Source organism: Pomacea canaliculata, linkage group LG9, assembly GCF_003073045.1.
Source record: "Pomacea canaliculata isolate SZHN2017 linkage group LG9, ASM307304v1, whole genome shotgun sequence".
NCBI classification, from domain to species: Eukaryota; Metazoa; Mollusca; class Gastropoda; order Architaenioglossa; family Ampullariidae; genus Pomacea; species Pomacea canaliculata.
Genome location: NC_037598.1, coordinates 15,759,656 through 15,775,486, shown reverse-complemented (window position 1 = coordinate 15,775,486; position 15,831 = coordinate 15,759,656). Strand labels below are relative to the sequence as shown.

Here is a 15,831-nt window from a genome sequence, read left to right as displayed (position 1 = left end):
GGGAGTTTGCTGCGCTACTCAGGTATCAAACCAATGTGCCTCTCCATTCTGACACCACTCGGCTATTTGCTATCAGGAAAACATATCATCAAATGAGCCTATGATCAGAAAAGAAAAATCTTTAAACTGATGATGAAATACAGTGACCACCTTTCTTATAACCTAGCATTTTCATGTAATCTGGGATGTTCCAAGCGTAAGAAGTTGTGTTGCATGATAGCAAAGCATGAAGATTAAAAGAAAATAGCAATTAAATCTGAGAGGTCACCAATGTCCTAAAACCTAACACTTTAATCTTTGTGATCAAGTGAATCTACAAATTAACATGCCAGCATCAAACACCTGAGTAAAAATGTATCACTTTGCATCAACCTTACCTCAGATGTATGATCAGATGCTAAGACAAACCAGTTTCTCAAATTATAGCACACAATCATTCAAAATGAATAACCTGTCACAAAACATAGTCTTGTCTTCAACTGTCCAGATGACTGTTATCCACCTAGCTGCTCTCAGGGGAAAAATCAATTATTTCCCCTTTGTCCAGTATTGCATAAAGCTACTGGTATTAACATGCATTATTAATATAAACACCATATCCCTGCCTGTCTGCCTGCCAGTTCTCATTTCTGTTTTTGATTTTACTGCAAATTTTTAGGTGGCAGTTCTTGTGCTGCAGACCACTAGCTGAATTTAAAACCGTTGCATGTCATCAACAATTTGTTCAGGTGTTAACATTTTTTCCAGATGACGTCCACCCATGTCCAATACTGGAGATTTGCCATCGTCAAGATCCGTTATCCCCAGCTTTGCTCTCATCTGTCAGAAGACTGAAACTTTTGGACAGAAAAAAAAAACCGATTTGGGGGAAGTTTTTTATTTGAGACATTAATGTTTACTCTTACAACACATAAGAGCGCTTTATCAGGATGCTGGTATTATGACCTTTCTCCTAATTTTCAATTAAGTAAAATATGACGAAGAATAATCTCTTTGATAACTTCTGGAGGGGGTCTTAAGCCAATTGCATATTAACATTATTTAGATAACAAACAAGTAAAGTGTGCCTAAAATAATGACATCAGAAACTCCTAGTAGAGAACAATTAAAAAAAGAGAGAGAGAACAATAGCTGACTAGCATGTAGGACAAAATGTAATATCACAATGGTGCTTACTTGCGAATCAGTTGCATGTTTTCACTGACAAGTGTTTCCACTTCCTCGAGTGTCTTGCGGGATATGCAGATCCTGAAAGCAGAGGAAAATTTCAAAACTACGTGATGGTACCTGATGGAGGTGAATGCTAGTGTGCATTTACAGTCTCATTCTTATCCTCCCTCTTCCTTCACATAAACACTTGCTCCTTCTTTCAAACACACACACCCACTCTCTCAAGCTCTCATCCTCACAGTTACATATGTAATCTGTTCTCACACAGTCACACGCACATAAACAAGTGGTAATAAAGTGCACTCTAAGCACTCATCAAGGAATATTGACTTTAATGCTCTAGCTGACCGTACAAACTCATCCTTATCAAGTCATAACCCACTGGTTTTTTAAATGGTCATTATACATCAAAATTAACATTAAATAAAATTAGCATAAATTAAACAAAAGGTATACTGTGACTGTAGGTCACCTAGTAACCTAGAATGAAACCTGCTATTCTAGATCATAAAACTCCATCCAAGCCCAGACATAGCTACACCTAACAATGAACACTAACAACAGCATCATAAACACTAACCCATCTAGCAGGCTGTCCAGCCGCTCTTGTCTGGAGGTCATGCTCCCGCTGTTGCTGCTGGGAGAATTGACAAACTCTATAGAGAACTCGTTAGACCCATTGGTGAGTCTGCTGACAACCATGCTGCCATCAACACCTGCAGACATCTCTTTTGTAAGGTGCTCTACACAGTCGTCAGTCAACTTGCTGCTCTTCTCCTCTGCCTGTTAACAGAAAGGTCCTTCAACTCACCCTCTCCATGTTTATAATTTTCAAAAAAAAAGGACATTGTAAAAAAGCCAGCCATTACTGAATAAAGACTTTATAAAAGTCATCCTGAATAAAGCACAAAAGTCTGACATAACTGTGAACAGTTTTCTGTAATCAGTGTAAACATCTGCTTTGCCATTGACAATACTTGTGACTTTACTCTTATCAGTGCTGGTCTCTGTTCCATGTGTGTTTGAACTGTCTGGACAATGGAGAGGCCTGGCAAAACCTTGGTATGGAGATCATTCTGCTGGATCAGCTGATGGTAGCTTTAACTACCTTCCTATGTGCTTGTGTTTGTGATCCTCCCTACTCTGACAGAATATGGGCTTGTCAGTTTCTGTTTTCCCAAATCCTGGTTATCTGACCTCCACCAGTCCTTCAATGGCCCAAAGATACCAAACTACTTCAACAGATTGAACCTGCTAATCAGAAGCATAGATGTCGTAAGTGTATGTAAACCTTTCATAACATTAACAAAAATAAAGAAAACAGCAGCCAAAGAGTCTGGATGATCATACAGAGGTCAGTCTGTTGACAAGATGTGAATGAAGGTCATTCATCTGCTTCACAGTCTCCGCCACCTGACTGATACGTTGTTGGCAGTTCAGAGCAGTTCTGGAAAAAAAGATCCAAAATAAAGATCACAACAGTTGACAGCAAATTCGAAGTTACACAACATAATAGAAGCATAACCTTAACAGGTCAAGAAAAACAACATGGTATATTTTAGATCATCACACTGCTAACTATGAAACATGAGAATGTTTCTTTTCTGTTTAAGAAATGACATTTTCAGCAAGAGATTTATATTACATTACAGTTTGTTTATGTTTATTTTTATAGTCATAAAACAAGTTGCTTTAGTTGCAAAGTCTGTGTCATCTCTCAGAATCACAAAAATCATGCTTCTTGCTTCCATAGTTCGTTGGCTGTGAAAAACATATCGTGCTTTACTCACTCTTCCCACTATTTTCAGGCTGTGACAAACTAAAAGCAGCTCACTACCATCATTTGCAGGCTGTAATGACTAAATATGATACCCTGCAGTATTCTATCATCATCTGTATGCTATGTTTAACCAAATAGACTGTTGAACTGACTCTTGCCATCTTTTAAAGTCTGGGGTGAACTAAATATCAGAATCTGCAGTACTCACTCCAGCCACTGTTTGTAACCTTCATAGAGCTGCTTTCTAGAAGAAAGGCATCGGTCAACCAGCAAGGATCGAGCTCTTGTGCACAGCTCTCCTAATTTGTTTCTAACAAAAGGAGAAACAAAATACCCAGTTATGATGTATTAACGTACTCAGGCACGAAGCACTTATGCCTTTATGAGTAGCTCCTTCATCATATATTTTCATCAACCATAAACAGGACATACAATAATTATCTCTTTGTTACAGTCAAAACAGTGTCACTAAAGTCATTCTAACATGGTGTTGTATAATAAAAACTGTTTCCATCAATTGAAGAGTAGCCAGATGCATTATTTTATGTGCGTGCCTTTTTTCAAACAAAATCTGTCAATACTGTTAACCAAAAGCAAGCAAGATAACAGTTGTCATCATAGAAAAGAAAGTAATAAAAATGTGCTCAAAATATCAAATATCCCTTGAATGTGTATGTCATGGGTTGAAGTAGTTAAGGATTGAGTGATTGTCATAAAGCAGATCACTGTAAAGAGATACATACAGACAAACTGTATGACCAAGGAAATATAAACATCGTCTGATCTTGCTAGTAACATTAGAGTTATGATACTTCTATTAGGTTTGAACCATTCTCTCTGCAAAGGCAGCATTTGCGCCAGTGCATTGACAAGTAAATGAGAATTCAGCAACAACAAAGTCTTGTGGAACCAGTGAGACTGGCAAGAATCACAAGCTTTGTGGTGAAGGGCAAACTCACCCAAAGAATGGTGATGTCACTATCATGGCAGCTTGAGCTAAGTGCTGCAAAGATTTTATAAGAAATGCACACCAACACACACACACACCTTATGACAGCACATCAACTTTAATAGCACACACTTATGGAAGCATCAGGTCTGTGGCTAAATTAATTCTTACTTTTCAAATTTATGGATCTGTTCATCATTGTAGTTCAAATGTCGCTTGCTGCGATTTTCTTTGAAGAGAAGCTGAATTTTCTTTACACGTTCCAGCATCACCTTCACTTTGTCAGCACTAATAAATTATAAAAGTAGCACATCATAATTTCAACAGCTATTCAGCAACGACTCCTTCCCCAAAAAGGAAGCTTTAAGGTTTGTTAGAGGAATACAATATTAATTTGCAGTTTCTTTGTGACCATTTTCACCACTTTCCAATAGCTCTGTCTAAGCCAAGCATAAAGAACTATTTGAGTTTAGTAAAGGTTTGCCATCTAAAAAGCATATTCTCTTTTATGGTCCTGGGGAAGTAACTTACTACTGGTGGGGTTTGACAGTGTTTGCAGAAAAACATGGTCAATGTATAAAATTCAGGTGTCATGATGTGCACTGTAAAAATACAGTTTTCTTAGTCTATTTCTTCAGATGTGTACAATTCTAATGCAGAAATAAAATACTGCATTTCAAAATGCAATGTTTATGATGTATTAACATGGACACGTAACACATACTTCTTTAAAAATACACCAGATATATATACAGAAATGCTTTCTCTAAACAAATCGTTCAGTAAAATTGTCTTTAAAACAGACATGCTTTCCCTTCAACATGAATAAGAAAACCAAGAGACATGCCCACTTACCACCTATCAGACGGCGAACAGCCTAGGCTGGAGTTCCATTCCCCTGCTGTTTTTAGCACTGTTACTACTGTCTGCAATTGTTCAAGTGCCTGGTTACGGCCTCTTTGTATCTATAAAGACCCAAAAAGAAAAAAAATGCTGTTTTATAAAAATATGAGGTTTTCATATGAAGGCATCTTAAAAAAATTAATACTATGATTTCTGCCATGCTTTTCTGCTTCAGAATGGCATGATAAAAAAACTTATTTTTTCTTGCAAATTTTTATTTGTCAATACTTATGGTGACCAGAGGGCTCAATTATTAGAACCTTAAAGGCTAAATTTTCACGTTCTGGCAGGAGATAATGGGTTCAATCAGGCGAAGACATACAGTATTTTACCTTTTCCATTTGCTCTTCACACTCCTGTTTAGTTGTTTGATGCAAAGCTTGAATAACCTTTAGCCAGCTTCTGACTTTTGGCTCTATGGGGCTGTTCAAGAGGACAGGAAGGTTCAGGAGATGTACATGGTGAACAAGATGGTGAAGAGTGGTGTTCTGCCATTGACTGATCACATTTATTTGCTGGGTGAGGCGAGACAGTGACTCCTGTTGACGGTCCATCTGCCTTTTCAGTTGAGCGCTGTGAAGGGAAACAGAAATATTAGTACAGTTTTCTTTGGGCACATTTACACAGACAATAAACTACCAACCAAGAGGTAAGATAAAACAGTTACTTTTATTTTCATTTCTGCCTTGCAATATCAGTTTATCTAGCTTTACCATACACAGGCCTGATGAGAGGAGGGAACAGGGGGTCTGGTGTATTCAGGCCCTGGTCATTGGATTTTTTCCTCCTTCTTTTTCTTTTAAGGAAAAGTTGACGGAACATTCCTCTCTCTGGGGATTTTTTTTCCTATGGTATGCTACAAGTTTGATCCTTCACAGTCATTTCTCCTCATTTGCTAACCACTCATGTGTAAACAACTTTATATGTTCAAGTAGTGATGTAGATCCTAGTGCATTTGTCCTGATATTTTCAGTCTATTTATGTTACTGAATGAAATGTAGATATTTCCAATCAAATTGAAAACATTATTATATGCTGGGAAAATAATTTATTATTAAAATTACAAGGGGCCCTGAGAGGTCATCTGTCCCATGGCCCCTGCCTGTCCGTTTTAAACAGAAGCAGCATGCTAGATGTACCACCAAAATGACATTTTATTCCACCTAAACAGATGGATATTGAACAGTGCACACCTCTCCTGGAATTATATAACAGATTATGAAACAATTAACTGTGGCTGAAAGAGTTCCTCAAAGTCAGTTGCCTCAGCCACATCTGAAAGGACTGTGGTATTAAATGTGCAAAATGACTGACAAAATGTCCTACACCCAGCCAATACAATAAATAAGTTCGGGTGTGTATCTGTGTGCTGCAGCCTACATATCTACAGCAGAACGTTGACATCTAAATAGTTTGGTGCATGCTTTGGACTCACCTGTATGTATGTACAGAGAGGTTGATTAGGAAAGTGATGTTTGTGATACTTTTTACTGCCTCCAGGATCGTATGGAGCACACCACAACAGCGCTTACATTGTGGGTAGTCATAATCAGTGTCCATTGTTTGTGTCATTTGAGGAAACTGTCCTGAGGTTTCAAAAAAGAAAAAAAAAAATTAATAATTTCACGTTTAGATCTCAAAGCAATTTCATGGTTACTTTATATATCTTTAAATGTCTTCATTTAATATTTTAAACTATACAATTCTTAAAGTGCACAACAAATTTATGGGGATGACATTTTCAAACAGGTATTCTAAAGATTCAATTACTTTGAATTGAAGCTTCTGAGACCTTAATAATTTTTTTCACACCCAACAGTAATTGTATTGTAATGTTGCAGAATGTACTCACCTATGGAAGGCAGATATGGCTTCTGAGGAAAGGCTCCAGTGGTACTGTACACTATGATAGGATTTGTTGCAGTAACGTCAAAGTGGTAAGTGCTGACAGGCTGTGTCACCTGCACAAGGTCACTGAGTTTCTGTCCCTCAAACAGTAGCAGCTGTTCGGTAGGAGGAATGTCTGTCTGCTCTGCAATCAGCTCCTGAAGTCTTGTATACCTGTATAAGGTGTAAACTATGGGTAAAGTATAAAGTCAGACCTTACCAGGAGTTAGGTATATGATAAGAGTTTGTCAGTTGGTCGGGGGTGTTGGAGAAATTGATGTTTTATGCTGAGCTAGCAACTAAGGACTATATCACAGCAAAGCAGACACCCCTGTTAACCGATGCCCCATGCAGAGAAAGAACAGTGTGCCTGAGATGAGACCCGAACCCAGGACAGTCAACCCTCACAATACTGGCTATTGCAGTGGAATTATTCCAGTGCATATCAATAACTCGTTTCAAACCTTAATAATGAGTCATACCGCATTAAGAGCTTATTTCTTAAATTCACTGGACTCCTTATATTCTAGTTTAATCTGCATTCTTATATAGTGTCTTAGTCCAATATATACCCAATATCTATTGCATTTCTTTTAAAATATACTTATTATATCTTTTAAGCCAGACAAGCGCAGGCTTTAATTTAAGAACAAGTGTGCACATAAGCACAATGAAAACAGCATATTCATTTATGACTTACCTGTCTTCCTTGTCAGTATAGATTTTCAAAGGGCAAGGGAGCGAGGGACAAAACACATCAACCACCAGTTTGGACGTGATGACAGCTACCTGCTCAAAAAACTGTTCAAATGGCCAAGTACGAGTAGCGTCACGCTCTAAAAGGGCAGCCAAGAACGGTGTGATGAGCCTCTTCAAACCACTGGAGAAACAGAACATAGTTCTCTCAAGCAGCACTTTTTTTTTAGGTAAAGAACAAATTAAGATATATTTATTATTTAATTTTTATAGTATTGTAATCAGTTAGTATTCTTCTGAGATTCTCACGTTATCTTTTTCAAACCCCACATTCCACACAAAAAAAATCTCAAACAATTATCTCACTTTTCAAAAATCTTAATAAACTGGTCACTTGAGGGCTTTGATATGCAACACAATTAAATGAACTAGTAAGGCATTTTCCTTACACAGAAAGTCTACAAGTAGCTGGAAGTTCTCGGCGCCATTCTATAGGTCCATTTTCAGTTAGCTGCACACCTGATATGACACCAGGTTCTTTCTGTGCAGTAATAAGATGCCTGTACCACAAAGGTCATGGTCATTAACCATCAATATGTATTCAAAATAAAACAAATAATGCTCAATTCTAATATGAAACTCTAAATGAGTCACTGTTTCTGAAACAACAAATAATTTTTCTAATGTGTTTGCACAGTGCAACACACAACAGACAACAAAGAAATTTACTTCACCTTTTCAGCTATGTCAGCAGTAATCAACTTAGGTAGCTGAATGTACTACAGTTCACATGCAAGTATCAATATGCATGTATTTTTCACAATCTTTTTTTCTTAACTGCAAGTAATTTCCCTCTGATTGTAAAAGGTTTTGAATGAATCATATTGTTTCAGAAATGGGGTTAAGAAGCTTTGATTTACATTGTCTCCTTATTACGCCGGCCTCCATATGGTCTGAAAGGTAAGTTTCCAGTAGCAGCATGATAAAATGTAACACCGAGGCTCCACAGATCAACGTGCACTCCAAACTGCTGTCCTCGAGAATGGCGCAGTACTGCCCTCTCATACATGTCTGGATGCTGTTAAACATGGCAGATCCTAGTATTTAAAAAATCTACAAAATTACTTTTCAACAACACTGGTTTGCACTGGAAGAATCTACATTTTAACTCATTCCTTGTTGCTCTTCAAGGAGCATAAGGCTGCAAAAGCTATATTTGCACAACTGAAAATTACTCAACTCAGGTATCAGGAATCCTCAATGATGACAAATATTCATTTATAAGGAATTTGTCTATCCAACTTGTTATAATCTAAGCTGTTGATGAGTTTGGTGGTGAAGTCAGGGGGTGGGGGTGGGTAAAAATGACCTAAAAGTAATATCATCCAAGGCAAAATGAACAGAATGCTCAAGTGCTGAAAACCAACAAAAATATTTAAAATATTCCTCAGTCTTGTGTATCCAAAAATAAAAATACTACTCATAAGTGGAATTGAATACTCCTACTTTTATTTTTTAGTGCCCTACCTATCAAATACTCCTCAATACTGTACCTACCAGGTACTCCTCTGTGCCATACAGAGAAACAAATTCTTCATTTTCTTGCAACTCTCTGGCTGCCCCAAAATCTGTGAGTTTGTAGATGGACCTGTATTTCGAATTAAATTGGGAATCAAGTTATCTAAGAGTTAAAAAATATTTCTACACACTAATACAATTAACCACACGCAACAAAAAAGGACAAACTATTTCTTAGAGATAAACAATACTTTTCTATAAAAATGAGTGATTCATGTTTTGGTCTAAGGAACTTTGTATGATTTTATTTAATTGTGTAAAAAGAAGAAACAGACAGTACTGTTAATGTACAACATATTGTTCTTAAACAAAAGGTCATTCCATAACTGTAGTCTACAGGGAATAAATTATGGTCTGGAATATAGCAGTTGCCCACTAACTTTCTTCTTCAAATTATATCAAAGAAAGCTTCAATTGTCGTTCAGTGACAATCCCTGTACAATGTTTCCCAGTACAATTTATTTTAGTGCATTCCGCACTTCTGTTTTTATGTTAATTGCAAGCATGAAAGGTATCCCTACCAGAAACATATATCTTTAATCACCATCTCATGACTGCTGTTGTTATTAACACTATCACCCCTACTACCACTACTATCATTTCTGCTAATGAAGTCTGTAAAACACAACACACCTGCCATCTTCTGCCACACAGCGCAAGATGTTGCCTGGCTTTATGTCTCGGTGGATTATGTCAAAATCTCGGAGATGTTTTACTCCTGCAGCTAAAATGAAAAATCTTAAGGTATTCACACATTTACAACAGCCTCTTCCAGAACAAGTTTTAGGCAAACATCAAGAACCAAATAAACAAATCATAAAATAATTGTTCATTATCAACTAAAGCTTGTAATTAATTACATTAGTTACAACCTTGCCTTTAAGTTTTCAATGAAAAAGCTAAGTCCCTTTAGTGACCAACAGCAGCTTAAAAAAGAAAAGGTAAAGATCTCATGGTCTTAAGGCCATTGAACTGTGATTCACAGAATAATGCCCTTTAGTGACCAGTAAGGTTTAAAAAAAAAAAAACAGTAAGTGGGCACAGGAGTATTCCTGTCAAGACAAGAATGAGTTTCAAACAAAATCAAAAACAAAGTACTCTAACAACAATGTACAAAGCTTCCTACAGTGACCAGAATCTGCCAAGCAAAAATGATTTTGCAAGAATTCATTGCAGTGAACTGTAAAAGGTTAAGAAATTTTTTGTTAATGCTATTCGTCTAATAACGTTTTATTTAGCAGACATTGTTTTAACTGTCGATGCAAAGATGTCTTTAACATGAAGTAACCCTTACTGATTTGTTTAAGGACCAAGAGAAACTCCTCTTCACACAAACCACTGCTGTTTTCTGGGCTGTCCAGCACATTGTAGAGACTTCCATGAGGACACAACTCCATTACGATCACATCCGTTCCATTTGGTGTTGTTTGCTGCGTATGAAAAGAAGCAGACAATGCTAGTGTTGTTTCAAAATACAAACATAAAAAAAAATCAACTAACATTTGTACTATTCACATTTTCTATATGTATTGATGATATAAAAGGCTTTGCCAAAATAAACTTGCCTCCTGTTCAATGGCAAGAAGTCGGACAACATTCTCATGATTCAGCCGTTTCATGACCTCAAATTCCCGCATTTGAACTTGCCGTGGACGCTGGTAACTCTGAGGTGTGAAAACCTTTACAGCCACCTCCTCTCCAGTTCGCTTTAGTTAAAAAATAAATATTCATGCAAATACTTTAGGCTTAGTAGAATGCTTGAGAGTTTGGTATATGTAAATATAGTGTTAACTTACATGCAGCAACATTCATCCTACTCATCAACCCCAAAAATATTCTATAGGTAGGTGGCGGGTATGGAAAAGGAGAGAGTTCCATTGTTTTACTGCACAATGCCCAAAACCCGGTGGCCATATGCTGTTGTTCTGGTGACAGGAAGAGTAAGGAGACGATCATCAGACGAGAAGAGGCGTTGTCTAGCTGGGATGTAAGGGAACAGCAGTTCAGAGAAATAATCAGGACAGGCGCCAGTAAAGAAATTAAAACACAGCACGGACAGTTTGTACTGCAATGGTGATGTTGGTTTTGCCCACCTTGATGTGACTTGGTGGACAAAGGAGTGAAAACGGATTTCTTCTTCTCGAACATGGATGTATTAAACAGATAAATAAACATGATAATAAAATAAATGAATTTATGTCATGTGGTAAAGGTGCATATTTGTCTGTTTCCCTTCACAAACTTCAGGAAATGCAGAACTCTGCTGCATGTCTGGTGATTCGACACTAAATAAATTTCCCATAATTATTATTATTGTTCACAGTCTAGTATTTTTGGCACTAATGTCATCTTTGCCCTATGCTCCATCATGGCTATCAAAAATATAGATGGGTTTTTTTTTTAAACAAAAAAAAAAAAAAATTACCAAAGAATTCAACCCAGGGTTTCCTGCTTACAAGTGGGTATTCTGTTCAACATTATCCTGAAATTAATTCTGCAGGAAGTACTCCACAACTACCCACTTCAAGTCTAACTACTAGCCAAGCGTGATACAAGTGAATGGAAACAATGGTGACCTTCAAGACCACATGATCAGAATGGTGGATAAAGCATGGGAAAAATTACATGTGCCACATATAACTACCTTTTCTCTGCCAATATACACAAGGCTGGTGGCACCTTGTCCAAGACACTTGGCTGTGTCCCACACATAATTTTTAGATCCTCTCAATGTTGCCATTTCCGGGGAGTTGAGAAGTCTGTAAACAAAAAGTGATAAAATAACTTGAAATTATTCACTTAATTCCAAGGCCTTAATGAAGCTTATTTATTATAATTTTATATTAGCACAGAAGGAAACCGTACGCCAACAAAATTAATTTTATTATCATGTTTTATTTATTATTATGTTATATACCTGGTTAGGCACTTTAAAAGCAAACAAAACAACTTCTTCGGTTTAGCAGTAAAGAATTTCCAAATAGTCCTTTAACACTATATTAAAGATAATCAATTCTTCTATGTACAACCTCTCTTCTCTCTCTTGAAATCTTCCCTGCTATACTGTATTGTACATTTTAATGATAGCGTGTAAAATTAGCAAGCTGAAAACCCCGTCCAAATGTGATTACATAGACATCATAGTGTATTTCTAACAGTAATAATAATATTAATAATATAACACTAATAATATGCTACATTAGACCAGAATCTAATAATTACATTTGCAGTAAAATAAAAAGTTAATAAAGCATACATGCACATGTACTTTGATGTATACTGCTAGCATGTGGACGCCTATATAAATCTTATCTGTAATTGCCTTGCAGATTAAAGTTATATTCTAAAGCATTAATGCATACACAACTGTTACACTTTATGTCAGTTATCAAGCATTGATCTACAATGTTAAAAATCGCTCTATTAAAAATTAAAAATCTATTCTAAGAGCTGGTAAGCAAACTGACATTGCAGTTTAATCTTGTGAATCAACAATAATCCTCTGCAGCTCTCTATGGTTCTTAATCATGTGAAAGCCAACAAGCAGACAGAAATAGCTACACTTAATACTAATACTAATTCATTCATTCTTTTTTCCCTGATATAACATTTGCTACTCCAATCAGATCAGAACCCTTAGAGATGTACAAGAACATGCTAGAAAAAAGGTTCTAAATAAGTCCAGACATTGTATGTAATAAGTAATCTGTACTGACACACCACAAACATGCAAAATCAATATAATTATTACAATTTTCCATGAATGATGGATGGTGAGCTTTTTTCTGAATGCAGAATGAATTATGTTTTTGTCCAGCTCTTCTTCAAAAGAACAGCAAAACTGCAAAATGTAAAGGTTCAGGTGTCCTACTACTAGGAAGTCAGCTGTAAGTGGTTTGCAGTGTCTAAGGCTTTTCACCAAATCCTCTCCTTTCACATCTTGTTACATTCACTGATAAAACAGGTACCCATTTGTTGTAGAGCACACAGAAGAAATTCTCCAGTAGCTGGGTTAAGCTTTAAATACGTGACTTTCAACTTCAAAGAAGACTGCACTAGCCACAAGGTTAAATAAAATAATGATAAAATTATTAATAATACTTCCTAGTAAATTAGACTTAAACTGTGGTAGTCAAGCTTTTACAAGTAATATTATGTCAAGATTTTATTAGCAAGTTTACAAAAATTCTATAAATGCTTTTGTCTCTAGTCCACTATACAGAAATATTCTTCTTATAAATACTCTAATATTCTGACCTTCATCTACAGCCATCAACTGTAAGTCCAATTTTCCCATGAAGTCCTACTTACACAATAACTTCATGCTTCAAAATAATCCCCATTTTTACTATATAAAATGACAATGAATTAAATAAAGCTAATACAAATAATGACAAATCCTACAGCACATGCATAAGCCAGACAGAAATGAAACAAGGAAACAAAATTCAAATTCAAGGCAACAAATACAAATCTTCCATTTACAATGTATTACAACACTCTACGGAATACAGGTACTAACTTATTACATAATAGGTGAAGGATTTCAAATTTAAATAATAATAATAATAATAGGCATTTATAATGTACCTAAACATTAAGCATGCATGCACATGCACACACCAAATCAGTCACACAACGAACAATCAACCAACAGATGAAAACTGTAGAATGAATGAAAATAATGATTAAAAAATATTTCTTGAATGGTGATTAAAAGATAGAGAGTCCCTGATGTGGAAAAGAAGAGAATTCCGTAACTGAAATGAACAGTGCATGAGTAATAATGAATCAAGAGGCATTTGAATAGCTTGTATTAAAAAAAGTCAGAGATTATCAATGCAAATTGAAATGATAGTTGAGGAAGATGTCACATAAGACCCTATTTGTGCTTATTGCTTTTCTGTTTTCATGCTTAGTAAAGTCTTGCAACTTCAAGACCATGTAAAACAAAGACAAATATGATGTAGGCATCATGTTTGGAGTACTAAAATAGTCCTACACAGAGACCTTTAATAAGCCTTGAATGTGAAAATGAAATGTAGGCATTATATTCTGAGTCATGATATGTTTTAAATACTCTCTTGCAACTAAAACAATTCTTCTAGTGACATAGAGACCTTTAATAAACCTTGAATATGTAATGGTGGAAAGATAAAATCAGATTCTGAGTGAAAGTCAACCCATCAACACCAAACCATTTACACATCCAAACAGACAAATATCTAGTGAAAAAATGGAAGCCAACATGCCTTACTTTACATTCCTTCAAAGTTATAAAAGCCACACAAGAAACAACAAGGAAAAATAATCCTTTGTTAGATAAACAATATCTAAAGGTAGTAATGAAACCCCTCCAATTAGTCACAATAACATGAAACATTTTGCAACCTGCAGATTCACCAAGCAATAAGTCAGCACACATGGGAAACTATACATGCATGCAAACATGTACTATCTGGAACTTGCCTAGAACGACTGGCATCTACTCCATTCAAATTTCCAGGCAGCTGAGCCATCATGGCTTTTCTTTCTTTACACCTGCCTCACTGGAAATTAAATTGTGACGAGTAATGTGATGTGATCATTTAACCTGATAATGCTTCTTGAAGACTGTAAGTTTCTTCATTGTTTACATTGCTGATCTCAAAAACAATTAACATTTTCTTCTTTTCCTAAAGCTCTAGGTTTTAAGAAAATGTGTATATATACACACACAAAGTAAGATTTTTATTCAGTCTCAAATAAGGAAAAAAACAACCTTGAAATGATTAGTAGATCATGTTGTCTCCTGTCTTAACTCAGATTCCTCTAAACTGAATGACCATGTTATTAGCTTGACCCTTTTTCCCACACGATCTGTCACAAAATTCTGAAAGCTCATAATAAACCCACAGCAACACTAAAATATTTTACAAGAAGTAATATTAGTCTGCTTGCTGAAGGATATTCAGTATTGACCAACTCTGCAGTTTAAGCCGCACCCGTGCAACAAGAAACAATTACCTAAAACTAACATGATTCCTAAGTTACAAAACTACTTATAAAACTCACCACGAACGATTCGGTCCAAGAAAAGAACAAGGAGACTGCTTTCGCTTTCAGTCAAAGGGTGTCATTACTATGTAATCCACAATGTAATCTGGCCACAGGTAGGAAGACAGAAAAAGCCCGACATTTTTGTAAAAAGTTCTGCTTACTGACTATAACGTAGAGATCACTTCACTTTGGTGAGTTTCCAAACCACATGAGTGGATCATTATCGTCAATAATAATGGCCGCATATGTATATATCCTGTGCTGCACAAATATACCTCAACAGTTTTCGTGTGCTCTTTTCTTTCAAAACACATGTAACAGCTACTCGTCAGCTGCACATATCTCTATGTGACATAAAATCAGCCAGCACTACCGAACTTCTACAGGAAAAAAAATGCTAATTCTAAAGCAACCGACACCAGAATGAGATCGTCTGGTCCAGAATGAAGAACGCTAAAACATAAACAAACACGCTAAGCTTACGCCATTTTCCGGGAAACGTAATGTGCCAGCGGCGATAACTGTTACGAGACACCTGTGGGACTAGCCTCCCTTGGAAAAGCATCATGAACTTGTATTTATATTAGTTCGTGATCCCATGAAGGGAAATGTTTTGTCTGAAAAATAGTGGTAAAATATATTGCCTAGTGCTTTCAACGAAACAGCATTTAATGCAACAGACTGTGCGCTGGTAGCATTGATCGTGTTATTATCACACTATTTACCCTCACAGTCACTGCAGCAAACCCCAAAGCACGAATTTGTATTATATATACAGTAATGTATTATATTGTCCGTGCCCCAAGCAAGTGTGCCCAAGTTTCGACTT

At 36.3% G+C, this 15,831-nt stretch overlaps 1 protein-coding gene across 2 annotated transcripts; it reads right to left on the bottom strand.

The window, feature by feature from the left end:
- Positions 1-757: 757 nt before the first annotated feature.
- Positions 758-15,530, bottom strand: LOC112571698 (serine/threonine-protein kinase TBK1-like). Of its 2 annotated transcripts, XM_025250917.1 has the most exons (20): positions 15,018-15,530; positions 14,433-14,512; positions 11,608-11,722; positions 10,529-10,669; positions 10,258-10,393; positions 9,597-9,687; positions 8,943-9,033; positions 8,306-8,463; positions 7,835-7,945; positions 7,390-7,569; positions 6,655-6,863; positions 6,238-6,388; positions 5,135-5,375; positions 4,755-4,864; positions 4,071-4,187; positions 3,159-3,260; positions 2,521-2,617; positions 1,751-1,953; positions 1,177-1,248; positions 758-836 (listed from the first exon to the last, which is right to left on the bottom strand). In XM_025250917.1, exons 2-20 carry the CDS (start codon positions 14,483-14,485, stop codon positions 788-790), a joined length of 2,427 nt encoding a protein of 808 aa, XP_025106702.1. In that variant the 5' UTR covers positions 14,486-14,512; positions 15,018-15,530; the 3' UTR covers positions 758-787. The 2 variants fall into 2 exon arrangements, with proteins under 2 accessions (XP_025106702.1, XP_025106703.1); XM_025250918.1 differs by lacking the exon at positions 14,433-14,512.
- Positions 15,531-15,831: the final 301 nt, after the last annotated feature.